The sequence below is a fragment of the Neoarius graeffei genome, chromosome 6 (assembly GCF_027579695.1).
Source record: "Neoarius graeffei isolate fNeoGra1 chromosome 6, fNeoGra1.pri, whole genome shotgun sequence".
In the NCBI taxonomy this organism is placed as follows: Eukaryota; Metazoa; Chordata; class Actinopteri; order Siluriformes; family Ariidae; genus Neoarius; species Neoarius graeffei.
The window spans coordinates 46,947,962-46,969,013 of record NC_083574.1 but is presented as its reverse complement, the minus strand read 5'-3'; the positions used below and the strand labels follow the sequence as shown (position 1 = coordinate 46,969,013).

General features: G+C 44.4%; 1 protein-coding gene across 4 annotated transcripts in view; it reads right to left on the bottom strand.

Moving 5' to 3' along the window:
* Positions 1-21,052, bottom strand: part of vps9d1 (VPS9 domain containing 1) — a 56,587-nt gene that overhangs the window by 20,831 nt on the left and 14,704 nt on the right. For all 4 annotated transcript variants that reach the window (XR_009654888.1, XM_060923725.1, XM_060923726.1 and 1 more), the window contains exon 6: positions 206-268. Coding sequence is in view for 3 of the 4 variants with exons in the window: in XM_060923725.1 (XP_060779708.1) it covers positions 206-268 (63 nt within the window). In the remaining variant the exon portion in view is untranslated. The remainder of the gene's footprint in view (positions 1-205; positions 269-21,052) is intronic.

The window sequence follows — 21,052 nt, the reverse complement described above, 5'->3', positions numbered from 1 at the left end:
GTCATGCAGCCCCAGTACACACAGTCACAAATATAAACAATTGATTAAAAGACAACCACATAACAGACATGAGACAAAAACAAAAAAACCCACATACAAAACCCTCACCTAAACATTTCTAAGGCAATATTAATCACAACCCCTTTCATATAAAAAGGTTGTAGTTATATTTGGATTTTTCTGTAGACTCACAAACAAAGGATACAGCATCTTGTCTGGCTCTGGCTATAATCAGGTTCTCCATCATTTGTCTTTGAAGAGAGAGAGTCTGATTTGAGAGGGGTTGGGGGGGGGGGGGGAAACGCAGGTATTAGAATAACAGACCATTAAAAAAAAAAAACACCTAATTGTTACACATGAAAAGGCAACTGTTGTTGACATTCAGGTCATGTTTATTGCTTATGCAGACTTTTGGAAGCAATGAATTTTATGCATTTTTAAATACCCACATACTGTATTAATACAGTTCAAACAATAATCAAACTTTACTAACTCAGTTGCTTCCGGACTAAGAGCAGATGGTGGTTTCAGCTTTGCGCTTGTTTATGTGGACCCAACTCTCCAACTATTTCTAAAACTGTTAGCCATTTGTATCTATAAGCCTTCAGACTTTTTAGATGAAAATCTAAGACATATAAAAATCACTAGACGGAGACTGATCTTACTAGATGGATGCATCTAGTATATTGAGTGGTGATTTAGAAAGCTGGGCCTATTTGTGCATCAGCTGAACTTACCCACAGAGCCTACACAAATAACTTTGAAAGGTGCGATGGGAAATTTCATTTTTCAAAGATTCAAAGTGTTTGTCATATGCACAGTAAGGAACATGTCCTCCTGCACAATGAAATTCTTAGTTTGCCGTCCACCGTCAAGTCAAGTCAATTTCTATAGCGCTTTTAACAATAGACATTGTCGCAAAGCAGCTTTACAGAATTTTAATGACTTTAAACATGAGCTAATTTTATCCCTAATCTATCCCCAATAAGCACTGGGAGTTGGCCTAGTGGTTAGCGTGTCCACTTCTTGATCAGGAGATCGCAAGTTCTACTCACGGTTGGGTCATACCAAAGACCATCATAAAAATGGTTCCTACTGCCGTCTGGCAAGGCACACTGCAATACAGATGCGAGTGGGGAGTCAAACTCTCGCGGTTACCAGAGGACTAGCCCCCCCCCCCACACACTGTAACCTTAGCTAGGAGAGGCCGAGGGTTACGGAAATGGAGACTGGTGCCACCCTATGCGCCACATGGTGTGGGAAGGACTTTGATGATGATCCCCAATGAGCAAGCCCGTGGCAACAGTGGCAAAGAAAAACTCCCTCAGACAACATGAGGAAGAAACCTCAAGAGGAACCAGACTCAAAAGGGAACCCATCCTCATTTAGGCGACAGCAGACAAGATTAACAGTTTTAAACACCACGAATGCCAAATTACAACAATAAATAGGTGGAAAAAATAATACAAAGTAAAATCAATATCGTGTAAAATAAAGGCAGGATAATAAAAGTAATATTAGTACAAAAAGATATTTTTAAAATGTTTCAGAGGCTGTCCAGTATCTGAGCTGAAAAATAAATAAACCAACCCATCCATGCTCTAACATTAAAGTGCATATTCTGGACCAATTTCATGTAAAGTATGTCCCTTTACACACTCATCCAGAAGGGTAATTTTGCACAAGGCCATCTGTCTACAGCAGAAAAAATAAAATAAAACACGTCTGGAAAAATCCCAAGGGAGTCTGGTGACGTTACCTGTGGAAGCGCCAGCAGGCTGCGCGAGCTTGCACAGTTTCAGTGCACAGCCTGTGTAGACCAAGCGCTCCCATTTCTCTCTCATTGCCCGGTCTTTTGGAAAACGAGGAGTAATAATCCCATCAAGATTGGTGTTGCTACACCCTCCTATGGTATTGGAGGCACTGTAAAGCGGTCAGAAGCTCGAGCTAGCTTACAGGCAGTCACGAGTGATCACACACTAACCCCATCTGATCTGTTTTTGTGGGCAGAAAAACCATCAAGAACATCCATTTCATCTGGGTTGGTACAGGGGAAGTTATGGAGAGTGAAAAAGCATTGGAGACAAGATTTTCAAGGTCAGCTACTATTCCTGGGGAGGCGAAGTGGCCAAGTGGTTAGAGCGCTTGACCACTAAGCGAACGGTCCCCGGTTCGAGCCTCGGCTCGACGGGGATCTGGGGCTCGCTCCCTGTCCACCCAGCAGTGAATGGGGACCTGGTGGAAACACTGGGGGAAGTAAGGCAGCGAGGAAAGGAACTGGCCACCCTACCTCACTATGCCGATGGCCCAGGACAAGTGCGCTCTCTAACAGGCACTCCCCAATGTACAAATCGTATATGGGACCCTCTCTTCTTCAACTATTCCTGGAACAAGACACAACCACTCATTCGTTCCAAACATGTCCAACCAGCTGCAGGTCAGCAGGGTGTCAGGTTGTCCTAGCTTCATTGTGGATATGAGTGGGAATTGGCCACAAGTAATGCATAAAACCCCTGTTAAATCAGCAGTCTCTCTGGCAGATGCAATTCCTGGTAAATATGTTGTATGTTTGTATGACAGACAGTGGTGGATAGGCAACATTCGTGCATTATCAGAGGAGGAACAAGATGTACAAGTAACATTTATGCATCCTCATGGTCCCTCTCAGACTTGCAGCTGGCCCAGGAGACAGGATAACTGTTGGGTCCCTCTGGTGCAGGTCACTAAAATCATTGATGCCCCACTTACATCAACTGACGGGCAGTATAAACTTCCATCTGATGTGGAAAAGCAAATCAACACACTGTTTAAGCTCTTCAAATAAAGTATTTTTAAGGTTATTTTTCCTACACTGTAGGTTTGTAATATGCCTTAAAACAGCATTTCCGTCTATCGTAAAACATACCGTACTTGATACCTTAATATTTATAGCTTGGTTTAGGGTCCCAACTTCATATTTTGTGCATTTGCTAAAATCAGAACAAGCGCTTTCCAGTGGTATAATTGTTTTTATGGTAGACCTTGTCATACATTTGCATTATAGGCACAAAATGTTTATTTTTAAAGCCTAATAAATCAGAAAGTTTGATTTCTTTTGAACACATACCTAGTTGCCTAAAGAGTACGATAACATGAGTAATAAATAAGAAAATTTGAAAGATCTGGTGTGCTTTACCTAACAACCTGTGTTTTCTCTCTCTTCCCCCCCAAATCTGTCCCTCTGAGTTACATGCCGGTCCTGGGATTGAGATGCTGGCCTCTTCTGCTCCTCGGACCTGTCTGGTCCATCCTGGTGCCCTGTGTGTCTGGTTGGAGTCTCATCGCATCGATCCTGTGGAGGGCGGCCCCATGTGGACGGTTGGGGGTCGCGCCTGGAGGACGCTCTGGACTCTTGCAGTGGTGTTTTTGTGGCTGGGGACTGCAGTTGACTTGCCGACTTTGGGACTGCGGTTGTCGTGAACGGTTTCGCACTCGGGTTTCTGTCGGTGGGGGGTTTATAGCATCAACGAAGCTGACTTTGTTAGGACTCAACGTTATAGTCATGTTGTCTGTTGCCCAGATGGGGATGGGTTCCCTTTTGAGTCTGGTTCCTCTCGAGGTTTCTTCCTCGTGTCGTCTGAGGGAGTTTTTCCTTGCCACTGTCGCCACAGTCTTGCTCGTTGGGGATAAAATTAGCTCATATTTTAAGTCGTTCAAATTCTGTAAGGCTGCTTTGCGACAATGTTTATTGCTAAGAGCGCTATACAAATAAACGACTTTAATGTGGAGATATGGGGCGTCAAAGTTGCTCCAAAGCACGTTTTTGTTTTTTTGCGATCAAATTTTTATTGAAGTTTGAGAAAAAGTAAAAAAGAAGCCTGCCAAGACTTTTAGGGATTCAACATCACAACACAGTCTCAGTTTACACATTAGGCATACAGTAGGCCCGAGACAAAGGAACGTGTCATGGGACACCACAGAACACGGAAGTAGTAACATTATTATCACAAGCAAAATAAATAAATAAATAAAATGGAAATATAAAAATACACACACGCACAGACACAGGACACACACAAAGACAGGACACACACAAAGACATACAAAACAAGAGAGGAACTTGACATGCAGGGACACAGGAATGAATGAGAGTCAGTGGTGAAAAACAAAACAAACAAAAAAAAACAAGCTCACAGCATATCTTTCAGAGAGTCAGCAGTACTACGCCAGGCATTTAGTGTGCTCTCATTAGCACCATTAATTCACGCTGTTGAAAGTTCCAAATATACGACATCCAGAAAAGAAAGAGTCCAAGACTCGATAGTGAGAGAATGAGGTGGCTTCCAGCGAGTGGCAACCATTTTCTTGGCCGCTGTCAGTCCGGCAAAAATTATACGCTTCTTGAGTTTGGAAATATTAAGAGTAGACAGGTCATTCAGAAGCAACACACGTTAACAGGTACCGTTTCTTGTATCAAATCAGATAACTTTGGCTACGTTCACACTGCAGGCTGAAGTGACTCAAATCCGATCTTTTCGCCCATATGTGACCTGTATCCGATCTTTTATTGACAATATGAACGACACAGATCCGATTTTTTCAAATCCGACCCAGGCCGTTTGGATATGTGGTGCTAATTCCGATTCCTATCCGCTCTTTTCATATGCAACTTCAGTCTGAACCGCCAGGTCGCATTTATCCGACTTACACGTCGTCATCAACAAGCCACAAACGTCACTATTCTGCGCTGAAGTAGGCGGCGGGTCTCTCAAAAAAAGTTACAACAACATGGCGCATAATCACGGGCGCAGATAGAGGGTGGGACGAGTCATATTTAAATTCACCTCGTTCGGTCCCCCCTACTTATAGGGAGGAAAAAACGTCTATGCTGTCTTTCTTTGCATAAGGCAAACCTCACGGAAAAATCAAAAGACTAATTACCATTCGGTTTATTGAGGTGCACAGCAGTGTATAGCCTACATATAGTTGCAACAACTCACATAAAACAAAACAAAGACTGATATTCGGTTGGTTGAGCTGCGCAGACTGCACAGGTTGCGAGCTCGAGCTTGGTTGCTATGGTTACTAACAACAAGTTTGACAGGCATATCGGGGTTGGGGTTGGTTTGCTGGCAGCTTTGTCCCCCCCCAGTTTTTTGTCCCTCCCAGTTCAAAAAACGTATCTGCGCCCCTGCGCATGACATCAATGCGAGGGACGCTTCGGGCTGTGAAGGTTCTGAATCTTCTCAATGAAAGGACGCAGAGGTTAGGGAGCTGATTTCCATTTGGGGGGATGCAGCTATTCAAGCTAGATTGGATGAGTCATACCGCAACCGGGCGGTTTTACTTCCGTAAACACTGGCCATGCTCACTGCGTGTGACGTCGTCGTATCCTGCAGTGCGCATGCGGAACACTTTTAGGTCGCTTTTCGTTCATACTGAGGATCACATACAAGTCGCATATATTTGTTAATGTGAACGACCTCACAAAAAAATCGGATTTCACAAAAAAATCGGAATTGAGCATTAAGCCTTGCAGTGTGAACGTAGCGTTAGATGCAACATTGCACCACAGCTGTCCAACAGGAGGGCATTCCCAAAACATGTGACTAAATGTGCCCTGAGCTTTCAGAGAGCACAGATTGCAAAAAGGATCATTAATAATTTTCATGTGATGAACTTTGACGGGGGTAAGGTATATTCTGTGTAAAAAATTGAAATGAATTTGCTGGTGGTCTGGATTACGCGACACATCACGAATGCCAGACCACACGTCATTCCAATCAAAATCTTGAGTCAGACCTGGGCAATCTGTTCTCCAGACCCTCTCTATTGGAAGTGTGGGGGTGTCCGTTACCAGTAAAAAATTATATAATTTAGATACCATACCCGTCGTTTTAGCATGTTTAGTAAATATATCTCGGAGTGGATGAATAGGTAAAGAACACTGCCACGGGACGCCATATGCTTTAAGGGCTGACTTCGGCTGCAAATTAAAGAAAAAGGAGGAACCAGGCAGATCGAATGCATCCTTAAGATCAGTAAAAGAAAGCAGTCCAAAGATGTTGTAAATGTCTTTCAAATAACCGACACCTCTCTCCTCCCACTGAGGAGCTGAGATAGGTCTACCACCAGTCAGAAGGGCTTTGTTATTGAAAATTGGAGAAAGCGTGTGCCACTTGCAGGAAAGATGACAAATACCTCTTTTCCACCAAATCAGTTCCAGGGCTGGTTCGAGGCCAGTGCTGGTTCACAACTCGTTCAACTTGCGAGCCAGCTGAAAACCAGTTTGCTTTTCCATAGCTCGCGGTGCTAAGGGAACCCACGTCATTACATCGCTGTAGACGTCAGTTACGTCGTTGTATACATCAGTTACGTCGCTACGTTTGCATAAACCTTGGTGCGAATATTGAAGCAAAAACAGAACGGAAGAAGCAGCAGCAGCAGCAACAACAACAAATGACTTCGCGTTTGTACAGCTGCTGCTTCTCGTCGCTTAAAAATGGCGATCTTTTGCGGTCTTGTTATTGTTGTTGGTCTTAACAACTCCACCCCCCCCCCCCCCCCCCCCCCCCGCTGACGTAAGCGGTTCTTTCCTCTGGCCCAGCAGAGAGTTGGTGCTAGCCTGGAACCGTTTTTTTTGGCCCCAGAGCCAGTTCTTTGTCAGTGGAAACAGAAAACCCGGTTCCAAACTAAGCACTGGCCCCGAACCAGCCCTGGAACTGCTTTGGTGGAAAAGGGGCAAATGTGTTTCAGCTGATCTCCATGTTAATACAAGATGGGAGATAATAGGACCAAAACGCAGCCGACATTGCCCTTTAGACATGTTGACAAAAAGGACATCTTTGAGCGTTCACGGAGATTTACTAAAAAGTTGTTTTCTAGTGTGCAAAGTTAGGTCCATTTTAACAGTGAAATTAGGGCCACGCCCCTTTTTAAAAGCCCCTATATCTCAGAAACTAATAAAGATATAACACAAGCCTAAAATTTTGTATACTATTTACTGGGCACACTGACAATATTTCCAGAAAGTATGAAGCAAATCTGAGCTGGTCAGTGGCGAGGCCTCTGGTGATTGACGGGGGTAAGGTATATTCTGTGTAAAAAATTGAAATGAATTTGCTGGTGGTCTGGATTACGCGACACATCACGAATGCCAGACCACACGTCATCCCAATCAAAATCTTGAGTCAGACCTGGGCAATCTGTTCTCCAGACCCTCTCTATTGGAAGTGTGGGGGTGTCCGTTACCAGTAAAAAATTATATAATTTGGATACCATACCCGTCGTTTAAGCATGTTTAGTAAATATATCTCGGAGTGGATGAATAGGTAAAAAACACTGCCACGGGACGCCATATGCTTTAAGGGCTGACTTCAACTGCAAATTAAACTGCAAATTAAAGAAAAAGGAGGAACCAGGCAGATCGAATGCATCCTTAAGATCAGTAAAAGAAAGCAGTCCAAAGTTGTTGTAAATGTCTTTCAAATAGCGGACACCTCTCTCCTCCCACTGAGGAGCTGAGATAGGTCTACCACCAGTCAGAAGGGCTTTGTTATTGAAAATTGGAGAAAGCGTGTGCCACTTGCAGGAAAGATGACAAATACCTCTTTTCCACCAAATCAATTCCAGGGCTGGTTCGGGGCCAGTGCTGGTGCTGGTTCACAACTTGTTCAACTTGCAAGCCAGCTAAGAACCAGTTTGTTTTTCCATAGCTCGCGGTGCTAAGGGAAGCCACGTCATTACATCGCTGTATACGTCAGTTACGTCACTACGTTTGCATAAACCTTGGTGCGAATATCGAAGCAAAAACAGCACGGAAGAAGCAGCAGCAGCAATAATAATAATAATAATAATAATGGATGACTTCGCGTTTGTACAGCTGCTGCTTCTCGTCGGTTAAAAATGGCGATCTTTCGCGGTCTTATTGTTGTCGGTCTTAACAACTCCGCCCCCCCGCTGACGTAAGCGGTTCTTTCCTCTGGCCCAGCAGTGTGTTGGTGCTAGCCTGGAACCGGTTTTTCTGACCCCAGAGCCAGTTCTTTGTCAGTGGAAACAGAAAACCCGGCCCCGAACCAGCCCTGGAACTACTTTGGTGGAAAAGGGGCAAATGTGTTTCAGCTGATCTCATCTCATTATCTCTAGCCGCTTTATCCTTCTACAGCAGGGGTGTCAAACCTGATCCATAAAGGGCCTTGTGGCTGCAGGTTTTCATTCCAGCCATGCAGCAGCACACCTGACTTGGCTCATTCAATCAACTGAACTGTCTTCACACAGTCAAATACTTGCAGCCACACCCACCCTTGATTAAAGGGTGGGTGTGTCAGTTGATTGAATAAGCCAAATCAGGGTGCTGCTGCATGGCTGGAATGAAAACCTGCAGCCACACGGCCCTTTATGGATCAGGTTTGACACCCCTGTTCTACAGGGTCGCAGGCAAGCTGGAGTCTATCCCAGCTGACTACGGGCGAAAGGCGGGGTACACCCTGGACAAGTCACCAGGTCATCACAGGGCTGACACATAGACACAGACAACCATTCACACTCACATTCACACCTACGGTCAATTTAGAGTCACCAGTTAACCTAACCTGCATGTCTTTGGACTGTGGGGGAAACCGGAGCACCCGGAGGAAACCCACGCGGACATGCAAACTCCGCACAGAAAGGGCCTCGCCGGCCACGGGGCTCGAACCCGGACCTTCTTGCTGTGAGGCGACAGCGCTAACCACCACACCACCGTGCCGCCCCGTTTCAGCTGATCTCCATGTTAATACAAGATGGGAGATAATAGGACCAAAACACAGCCGACATTGCCTTTTAGACATGTTGACAAAAAGGACATCTTTGAGCGTCATTGGGTTTACTAAAAAGTTTTCTAGTGTGCAAAGCACATTTTTTAATGATTTTCAGCAAGCCATAACTTGGCAAATATTGAACTGTGAGCTTTCTATTTTAGTATTTAAAGGCGTCTGGAACTGAACAATCCTTGAAAATGTCATGTATCTGGCATGAATAGTTTAAAAGTAATGACTTATGGAATTAGGTCCGTTTTAACAGTGAAATTGGGGCCACGCCCCTTTTTCTCAAACTAATAAAGATATAACACAAGCCTAAAGTTTTGTATACTATTTATTGGACACACTGACAATATTTCCAGAAAGCATGAAGTAAATCTGAGCTGGTCAGTGGCGAGGCCTCTGCTGATTTCACAGGGATTGACCCTTTTACCACCCACAGTTTGAAATTGAGTCGATGGTGAAGGGGTTTGTTTTCCCTCCCAAATCAACCAGAGTCCTTGAAACTCCGTAAAACAACCCAGTAATGCTGAGTTTTGTTTTTTGGGATTATCCCTAACGTCAAGAGGAAATCCTAACCGCGGCTGAGACGGAAGCTACAAATCGCTAAACTAGTAGTGCAGTGGCTCGGATGCGCATGCTCAGGAGGAGACAGGTTTCAAAGCGTGACGCTCAGTCTCACTGAAATACAGACACCACTGTGCGTCTGAGACTTAACTTAAACTAGTTAAAAAGTGACTGAAATTCAATAATACCTTCAGATAGGATTTGAATTTTTCCCAGTATGTATGAAGACCCAGAGTTTGGCTGCCTCGTCGAAACATGGTTCTGTTTGGGTTGTTTGTTCCCTCCAGATGAAGTAAAACGTTGTTTTCAAACTTAAGTTCCTACAGATAAAGCTAAATTGTGTTAGTAGCACGTCATTAAAACTCCACTGGTGCAAATAAAACGCAGACTACCTGAACACACACTTCCCCTAAACACACACACACAGTTTGTTGATCGGCTCACTGAGTGAATCAACGGCTGAATCGATGCTAATGATAAGACGTCACCTGGGGGCGGGGGAAGACCTGCGCGCGCTCATTAGCATAAAAACCCCCCATTCAGGCGTGTGACCCTGCACTCCCAGGGCCTGTCTGTCTTTCATTCCTTTACTGTGGGTTCAAATCGAAAATAGTCAGGCGGTGTTTGTTTATATTTGAAGCATGGTGAAATTCATCCTCTGCATTTAAACCCATCTGAAGCAGTGAACACACAGAGCAGTAGGCAGCCACACTAGAGCGCCCGGGGAGCAGTCAGGGGTTAGGTACCTTGCTCAAGGGCACTTCTTGGGAGAACATGCAAACGCCACACAGAAAGGCCGTCGCTGGCCTCTGGGCTCGAATCCGGACCTTCTTGCTGTGAGGCAACAGTGCTTACCACTACACTATGCAGAGAGGAATTTCACAAGTGTGTGATGACCTGGCGACTTGTCCAGGGTGTACCCCGCCTTTCGCCCGTAGTCAGCTGGGATAGGCTCCTGCGACCCTGTGGAATGGGATAAAGCGGCTAGAGATAATGAGATGAGATGAGAACTTTGTGCATAAAAAGAGCCCTGAAACCATCCATCCATCCATCCATCCATTATCTGTAGCCGCTTATCCTGTCCTGTTCTACAGGGTCGCAGGCAAGCTGGAGCCTATCCCAGCTGACTATGGGCGAGAGGCAGGGTACACCCTGGACAAGTTGCCAGGTCATCGCAGGGCTGACAACCATTCACACTCACATTCACACCTATGGTCAATTTAGAGCCACCAATTAGCCTTACCTGCATGTCTTTGGACTGTAGGGGAAACCGGAGGAAACCCACGCAGACACGGGAGAACATGCAAACTCCACACAGAAAGGCCGTCGCCGGCCTCTGGGCTCGAACCCGGACCTTCTTGCCATGAGGCGACAGTGCTAACCGCTACACTATGCAGAGAGGAATTTCACAAGTGTGTGATGAATAAAGTTGTGCTTTTTCTTTCTTTTACTCAGGTCAAAAGCATGGTTCATACATTAGATACCCATTTAGGACCTAAACTACTGAGGTGGTGTTTATATTAGACCGTATCCGTATCGTTGTCGTTGCGGATGCACTGTCCGTGCACATTAAAATGCCGGGAAACGACTCCACAGGCGGAACAGTTTGAATCCGCCAGGGCCCACGTATTCAACCCAGTACGTATCTGATCCGGTGCTGTGTAAACATTGAGGAACGAGGATACGCAGTGCTGAGCTCTAGCTGCCGTCGTCATTGGACAACGTCACTGTGACATCCACCTTCCTGATTCGCTGGCGCTGGTCATGCCACGTTGGTCATGTGACGCGACTGCTGAAAAACCTTCTCCTCTTTAGTCCCAATGACACGGCGTCCCTGATTTCCATAAAGAACTTCAAATTTTGATTCTTATGCTCTCTCACACTCTCTCGCTCGCTTGCTCTCTCTCCTCTCTCTCACTCGCTCACTCAATCTCTCACACACTTTATGTGCTTGCAAGTGGTGAGTGACTTGCGCATGCCCGATATGCACTGGGATCATGTGACGTGCCGTCTAATTAGTCATGTGATTAGCGTATCCGTGTATTGGCGTTGCTGTGTGCACGGGGAACGGTTTTGTTGCGGGCACAGAAATTTTGTGTGTGTACGCGAATCGTTTTAAAAATGTTAATCTGATGAGCCGCTGATTCGAAATAATGTAAACAGGGCCTGAGTGTGTGTGTGTATATATATGAGTGTTTAGTCTACGTCTAGTTCATATCTAGAGTGTTTATACTGTTTATATTGTCTGTTTGAGTGTTTAGTCTGTGTGTAGTTCTTATCTAGTGTTTACACTGTTTATATTGTCTGAGTGTTTAGTCTATGTCTTGTTTATACTGTTTATTTATACTGTTTATATTGTTTGAGTGTTTAGTCTATGTCTAGTTCCTATCTAGAGTGTTTATATTGTTTGTTTTTTTCAATTATTCTATTTTTATTTATTGCATTGCCTGTTTGCACCGTGGGTCAGAGAGGACTGATATTTCATCTGTGCTGTATGTCGAGTATGTACAGCATATTTGACAATAAAGTTGACTTGACTTGACGCTGTGCGGCAACCATGCTAACCACTTACACCACTGTGCCACCCTACAGGCTCATCTCATCTCATTATCTCTAGCCACTTTATCCTGTACAGGGTCGCAGGCAAGGTCCTGGGTTCGAGCCCCGTGGCCGGCGAGGGCCTTTCTGTGTGGAGTTTGCATGTTCTCCCCGTGTCCGCGTGGGTTTCCTCCGGGTGCTCCGGTTTCCCCCACAGTCCAAAGACATGCAGGTTAGGTTAACTGGTGACTCTAAATTGACCGTAGGTGTGAGTGTGAATGGTTGTCTGTGTCTATGTGTCAGCCCTGTGATGACCTGGCGACTTGTCCAGGGTGTACCCCGCCTTTCGCCCGTAGTCAGCTGGGATAGGCTCCAGCTTGCCTGCAACCCTGTAGAAGGATAAAGCGGCTAGAGATAATGAGATGAGATGAGGGTCGCAGGCAAGCTGGAGCCTATCCCAGCTGACTACGGGCGAAAGGTGGGGTACACCCTGGACAAGTCGCCAGGTCATCACAGGGCTGACACATAGACACAGACAACCATTCACACTCACATTCACACCTACGGTCAATTTAGAGTCACCAGTTAACCTAACCTGCATGTCTTTGGACTGTGGGGGAAACCGGAGCACCTAGAGGAAACCCACGCGGACACGGGGAGAACATGCAAACTCTGCACAGAAAGGCCCTCGCCGGCCACTGGGTTCGAACCCGGAACCTTCTTTCTGTGAGGTGACCGTGCTAACCACTTACACCACTGTTTGCTACTTTGCAAAATTCGCCAAGTCTTGTTTTTGGTAATAATATACAAGTTCAGATATAAATTCATAAATGTTTGTAGGCTGCTGTTTCATAGTTAATTATACAGGGGAACTTTGCGCATGGGGCGGCACGGTGGTGTAGTGGTTAGCGTGGTCACCTCACAGCAAGAAGGTCTGGGTTGCATGTTCTCCCCGTGTCTGCGTGGGTTTCCTCCAGGTGCTCCGGTTTCCCCCACTAGAGATAATGAGATGAGATGAGAACTTTGTGCATAAAAAGAGCCCTGAAACCATCCATCCATCCATTATCTGTAGCCGCTTATCCTGTCCTGTTCTACAGGGTCACAGGCAAGCTGGAGCCTATCCCAGCTGACTATGGGCGAGAGGCAGGGTACACCCTGGACAAGTTGCCAGGTCATCGCAGGGCTGACAATCATTCACACTCACATTCACACCTATGGTCAATTTAGAGCCACCAATTAGCCTTACCTGCATGTCTTTGGACTGTAGGGGAAACCGGAGGAAACCCATGCAGACACTGGGAGAACATGCAAACTCCACACAAAAAGGCCCTCGCCGGCCGCTGGGCTCGAACCCAGGACCTTCTTGCTGTGAGGCAACAGTGCTAACCACTACACTATGCAGAGAGGAATTTCGCAAGTGTGTGATGAATAAAATTGTGCTTTTTCTTTCTTTTACTCAGGTCAAAAGCATGGTTCATACATTAGATACCCATTTTAAGACCTAAACTACTGAGTGGGATCAGTTAGAACCTCAGAGGTGGTGTGCTGCTCAGTCTATTCAACTGACATAACTTTTTGCTTTTAGGAGTTGGTTACTCTATAGATTCCTTATCTAAAAGTATGTTTGTTTCAAGATTGATGAAAAAAAGTGTTTAACAAGGTGACCCATAACTCTGTGAGATTTGTTGCAAAAATATTTCAGCAAGTTAGTCGCTTCTTTGTGTGTCTATCTTTGCCTATCTGTATATTTGCATGCTTGTCTCAGATGTCTGCCATAATTAAGAATATAACTCTTTCTTACAAACTGTATTTAACTAGTGAACCTGTTAGTTATAGAGTTACTGAAATGTCTGATGTTTATCTGTCCATGCACTCTCCATACACAACCACAACAGATTCCTCATCCTTGCACCGATCCTGTAAATATGCTTTGTGCTAATATGCTAATGCTTAATAACAATGTGTCCACATACCAACTCTTCAATAAAAAGCTGGGATAAGTGATTCCTTATTTGAACAAAAGATTTTCTAAGACAAAATGTGAAACCTGCACATGTCAAATATAATATTTCGAGTTAGAAGTACCATTTGTTTTTTACTTATTCATTAATATGGAATATCAAATGATGAAGAGTTCATTGCATCATAAACATGTGGACACATTTGACGGTAGCTTAATATGCATGCTCTTAGAAAATGCTCATTCTGCTTTATTTCCGGTCATAATATGTGTTACCAATAACTGCTTTTATCTTCGTGTTTTGTGTTTGAATCCTTAAGGCCCGGTCACACAGCGCTTTACGGCTTTATCACGGCCAAAACCCGTCAAAAAGTGCTCTCCCGTGAAGCAGACGATATTGTTCGTGTTGATGTCGAAGTTAAGACGTGTTACAGTCGATATACAGACGTGACAGGACGCAGGGGAAAATCGGAACGGCGTCGGACGCGGTAAAAAGTTTTGGACTGCTCAAAACTTTAGACCGCGGACAACCACGGCCGGCACACGTGGTAAAGACGTGCAACACAGGTGAAAAACACGTGATAATCAGTGTCCCGGCCGTTATTAAAACTTGGGGAGACGTGGTAAGACGCGAAAGTTTGGTGGTCTATCACGGGCAGAGCACGGTCATCGGACGGGTGTTACGCGTTGGTATCACGGGATATAGCGTGTGTTTAGCGGCTTATCACTGAGAAATGGATTTTTCCGCGTACATAGCACTGTCTAAGCCCGTTAAACGACGTCTCAAACAAGTTCTAAATTCGATTGATCACTGTCTAATCACTTCTGCATCACTTCTGATTTGCGGCATGTAAATACCGTAATTTTCTGAGACCTCGGCACTTGCAGTCTAGATGTCAAGGGGTGAACATGAACCCTCAACGCTGTGATGTCCTCATCTTAATGCTCCAGCACCAACAGAACCAACTGATACAGGCTCAACATATCCTACCGCTTTTATATGCGCAGCAAGCCGCTCTTCCAACGACGCTGAGCCGCGGTTACCCGTGATTTGGCAGTGCTATGGCAGTGAAACAGCCGCCGACGGCCATACCCCGTACAAAGCACGGCAAAGCCAAAATTGACCAAAAATTACCACTTACGACCACGTCCACCAGATTTTTGTATCTTTTTGTACGTGATATAGACGCGGAGTGCTGTGTGACCGGGCCTTTAGGCAGAGTGTTACTTCTTGATGTAGTTTGGACATTAAAAAAAAAAAAACCAGAAACTGCTAGCAGCTTAGTAATAAATGTATCACAGAAATTTCTGAAATGAGAAATTGTGAGCTGAGTTCTGGAATGTAGATGAGCTATAAATATTCTCAAGTTCTGTAGCAAGTGTGTAAAATATTTCTGGCTTTTTTATGTTCTCTATGTACTTAAATGTCTCATTTTAAACTTAACTTGATAATATCATGTAAATATATGATTCCTATTCAAATAAAGTTAGTACATGGGTAATTAAAAAAAATACAGATGTTATAATGGACTTAAGTGATATGGATATGTGTTGGATTTTTTTAAAACCTTTTTACATGCGATATTTAGCATTTCCTTTTTTTTGGGTGAAAATGGTGATTGCGGACATTACAACAAGTAAAAATAATTTGTTTGGGATGTAAATAAAGGGTTAATACTGAGAAACCAGACTTGGCAAATTTTGCAAAGTAGGTTACATATGGGGCGGCACGGTGGTGTAGTGGTTAGCGCTGTCGCCTCACAGCAAGAAGGTCCTGGGTTCGAGCCCCGGGGCCGGCGAGGGCCTTTCTGTGTGGAGTTTGCATGTTCTCCCCGTGTCCGCGTGGGTTTCCTCCGGGTGCTCCGGTTTCCCCCACAGTCCAAAGACATGCAGGTTAGGTTAACTGGTGACTCTAAATTGACCGTAGGTGTGAATGTGAGTGTGAATGGTTGTCTGTGTCTATGTGTCAGCCCTGTGATGACCTGGCGACTTGTCCAGGGTGTACCCCGCCTTTCGCCCGTAGTCAGCTGGGATAGGCTCCAGCTTGCCTGCGACCCTGTAGAAGGATAAAGCGGCTAGAGATAATGAGATGAGATGAGGTTACATATGCTCCCTGACTAATTTGCCCATATCTATCAATCCCTCTGATCAATCAGGGTGTGAATTGCAGGAAGGTTGGTCATCTCATCTCACACTCCTAGTTAATTAACCACCAAAAAAATTAAAGACAAAAGGTAGGGGGGGTGGTGTCTAAACATTACACTAGTCTAAATCAGGCCAGGTCAAATTTTATTCGTGAAGAGTAAAATATTTTCTGTCAGACAAACACACTTGATACCTACACACCACCGTGCAAGTGAAACAAAACAATTCACATGGAAACCATACCGAGTCACTCAGTGCGTTTACATGCACATCCAAATCGAGCTACTGTCGGTAATCGAGCTAAGGGTCCCAGCAGGGGTGCCAGAGAAATCCAATCCTACATGCACACAAGGAAATCGAGCTATTGTGTGAGGTACATTGTGCACCCGAGCCACAGGTGGCGCTACACGCCCCATCGTGTTGGTACACTTCCGGTTGTCATCATGAAGAAGAGCTATTCAAGAGTATAAACAAAGTCATCAGTTCTGTGTTCACAAGAAGAACGACGACGAAGACTACTGTTGTCATGCCGACCGAGGCTGTCGTGTTTCCCGCTTGTGGTCTCGTCACTCGTCACTTCCGGAAGGGGCAGTGCTGAAGTAAGTAGCTCGACTACGTAGCTCGATACGGTTTACATGCACTAAGTAGCTGGGCTACAATCGCATAATCTAGGTCGCGTAGCTCGATTACGAGAAATCCAGTTCGGTTCGATTTCAGCCGAGCTAAGGTGTTTCCATGGCATTTAGAACTTCGATTTCAGTCGAGCTACGGCAGAAATTAGATTTTCTCTATGTGCATGTAAACGCACTGATTGTTTGTTTGTTTGTCTGTCGCAGAATACCACCGAGCCAATCAGAACACAAAACACAACTCCATGAGCAATTCAGTATACTCCGCGTAGCTCCAACAATTTTACACAGTTTACTCTGAGGTTTGTCATAATATGTTTATTATAAACCTGGTATTTACTTGCTATTTTGTGGATGTGAGGTGTGCAGTTGGAACGACTGAATGGTTCAAGGTGAAGGTGAGACTTCACCAAGGATCTGCTTTGAGTCCTTTCTTGTTTGCCATAATGATGGATAGCTTGACGGATGAAGCGAGGCAAGAGTCACCATGGAACATGATGTTTGCGGATGATATTGTGATATGTGGTGAAAGTAGAAAGGAGGTTGAGTTGGGTTTGGAGAGATGGAGGTATGCATTGGAACGAAGAGGAATGAAGGTGAGCAGCAGCAAAACAGAATACATGTGCATCAATGAGAATGGGGATGAGAGTGTAGTGAAGATGCAAGGAGTAGACGTAAAGAAAGTTGGTGAATTCAAATACCTGGGGTCAACTGTGCAGGAAAATGTGGGCTGCGATAGTGAGGTGAGAAAGAGTGTGGCAGGGCAAGGCAGTTGGAGAAGGATTTCGGAAAGTCCCAGCAAAAGTGAAAGGTAAGATGTATAAGACAGTAGTGAGACCAGCTGTGATGTATGGATTGGAGACCGTACCCTTAACGAAGAGACAGGAGGCAAAGTTGGAGGTGGCGGAGTTGAGGATGTTAAGGTTTGCGATGGGAGGTTGGACAGGATAATGAACGAGCACATCAGAGGGACAGCACATGTGGAGAGCTTGGGAATTAAGCTAAGAGAGATGAGACTGAGATGGTATGGGCACATCCTGAGAAGAGATGCAGAGCATGTTGGAAGGAGAATGTTGAGAATGGAGCTGCCAGGCAAACGAAAACGAGGAAGGCCAAAGAGGAGATACATGGACGTGGTGAGAAAGGACATGAAAGTGGCAGGTGTGGTAGAGAAGGATGCCAAAGACAGGGAGCAATAGAGACGAAAGATCCGCTGTGGCGACCCCTAATCGGGAGCAGCCAAAAGAAGAAGACTTGCTATTTTGTGACAAGTCCTCAGAGCCGATGCTGTACATGTTTGAAGGTGATAATCTAATCTAAAGACATTCCCTGTAATGGGCTACAATGACTGAGGGGAGAGCGAGTGTTTATATATTAACATGTTTGGAGATATTTTTGCAGCTAGCATTAACATGAATTTGAATGCAATGTTAACTAACAGTGAGATGAAGAGATCAGGAAATGTTGAGATGTGTTGAGAAAAGATTCATATTATAGGACATTTTATTCTTGAACCGACACAACAAACACTATCAGGTGATTTGGAGGGGGAGTAAAACAAACAAACAAATAAACAAGAGGTTTTTATTTTTTTCTTCTTCTTCAGTAAATCCATAACATAATTGCTGTGGGAGTTCTCTCTTTACTGTCGACCTTTGTGGTGTGAATCACGTAACACAAATTTTGCAAAAAAAGAAATAAAATAAAATCAATAGCTCCTCCTGTCTCTACGTGCTTTGTAATGTGTGTGTATCTGGGCTACTAACAGACATTACATTACAATCATGGAGAAAATATAATGTGTGTGTTAGACTTCAGTTCATGGGCCTCCACAGCACAGATTTATGAGCATAATTAACTGTTCAAATATTAAGCTCATTATTCATGTATGTGCAATAATACTCTGGGTGTTTACTGAAGCCTTTGAGTTTTTTTTTTTTTTAATTCCTGAACTTTCCTACAAAATAACACACTAGACCCAAGTTAACTTTTAAAGTTTACAGTATTTGTTTTATTCAGGACAACTTACAATATTTTTGAGTAGATGTTTTGGATTAAACCCCATTCAATTCAAGTGACCAGTCAAACAAGTTAATGACTGCACTATATGGACAAAAGTTTGTGGATACCATCACACCCATATGTGCTTCTGCCAAAAAAAAATATTGTAGGTCCTGTTCACACGGTGATCAGGACAGCTGTTCACATTTAAGAAAAAGAACAAAGCCTTTATTTATCGCATGTACACTTAGGCTACATCCACACAACAACGGCAACGAGATTTTTTTTTTTAGCGGGTAAAAAAAATATCGCGTCCACATGGGCAACGGATCAGTAAAATATCAGGTACATATGGCAACGCAACGCTTGCTGAAAACGATGCAATACACATGCCACACCTCTACGTGCGCTGTAAGACGGTCCCATCAGAGACACCAGAACAATAGAAGAAGTAGGACGCATGCGCATAAACCCCTTCTTCTACCCGGTGTGAAGCACTCACAGGAACAAGCACACAACAACAAGAAGAAGATGGCTGCGACTACGCGAGGAAATCGTGCCTTCTGTGTGTACAAATTAGTTTTATTAGTGTGCATAGTTTTATATAACTTAATTTTCTTATTGTGTGTGAACATTTTGAAAAGCATTTTTATATAATTTATATAACTTTTTATATTGTGTGTGAACATTTTGAAAAGCAGTCTTATCCAATAAAAAAAAGAAATTCAAGAAATGGTTCAGTTACTTGTTTATTTAAAAGAAAAGCTGTATACAAAAGTGAATGTAATGCAGTGGTTCATACAAAACAGTCTGTTGAAGGGTCTTCCAGGTCTCACCCAAAATCTTCTTCTTTTGGCCCGTCTAGTTACACGCCGTGGTAGGTTTAAAAGAATCTGACGCGTGTGGTTGTGTAAGCGTCTCTGCCGCTCGCCTAGTTGGTATAACACCTGTACATTTTGCTTCAATAATGCGAATAAACTTAGCAGCGACTGCAGCACTGAAACTACTACTACTCTGGGAACCGCCATTGTTGCTGTTGTGGTTACGAATGATGCGCGCAAGAGTGCTGCTTGTTCTAGTCATGTGGTTGTGACGTCATCGTAAACAAATCCGTTCTACTCATCCAGACGACTTCGCAACGGCGCCATTGCCAGATTTTTCCACTCTGGAACCCGTTCTCAAAAAATATCGTTTTGGGGCACCCAAAACGCCGGTGCCGTGTGGACACCAGGCCAAAACGATAAACAATTTTATCAGATTCACCTGAATCCGTTGCCGTGTGGACAGGGCCTTAAGCACAGGGAAATGTTTCCTCGACATTTAACCCATCTGAAGCAGTGAACACACAAATGAGCAATGAGCACACACACATATACCCAGAGCAGTAGGCAGCTATGCTACAGCGCCCGTGGAGCAGTTGGGGGTTAGGTGCCTTGCTCAAAAGAGCACCTTGCGCTTCAGTCCAACCTTCAGGCCATGGCCGCCCCATGTTAACCTAACTGCATGTCTTTGGACTGTGGGGGAAACCGGAGCACCCGAAGGAAACCCACGCAGACACGGGAGAGAACATACAAACTCCACAGAGAAAGGCCCCTGTCGGCCGCTGGGCCCAAACCCAGAACCTTCTTGCTGTGAGGCGACAGCGCTAACCACTACACCACTGTGCCGCCATTTATTGTTTCTGCACATGCATCTCAAGTGACTGCTCGTGATCATATCTCACTTACCTGCACTATATGCAAATAAACACATACATTATTTCTGTTGTTTTGTTTTTTAACCAGCGGGAGGAAGCAATGCACATCCCATTCCGGGCAGAGTTTACGTTAGTAGGCATATACCGGCTTTTAGCTAGTACGACGTGTAGTCATCCAGCAGATGAAAATGTCAACAGCCAAAATGTCTGGTGGGAAATATGCCAAATAAATACATTTATTAATAGCATATCAAGTCGTCTAATATTTGGTACTCCATAAAATATGTTGCCAAGACAACTTAAACATACTTACTGAATGCAAAATTTTGGTTCTGCCTCTGCTGTTACAACAGTAAGAAATTAACTGAAGGCAGCAATCTAACACCTTTATTCCGCCTCATGTTTTGTATAAAATGTCTGAATGTGTGTGTGTGGGGGGTGTCCCTCTGTTGTTCTGGCTCCCAGAATAATTGGTAGTAATAGAGTAGGAATCAACGTCTGTAGAAAAGGGACAGCTGGCATGGCGGAACAGGGGTGTGACATTTCTGACACTGATGTTCTTCTTTCTGAGACCAGCGCAAATTCATACATGTCCCTCTATGGCGTCTAAGGTTCTTGCACCTTTCTGCTTCAAATCAGTTCCTACTTCTCCTCACTTTCTCCTCACAACATATTTCTGTTCACACGAACATGTCGCTTGCTTGAGTCTCTCCCGAGTCTCTTCCGCCAATATTGTGGT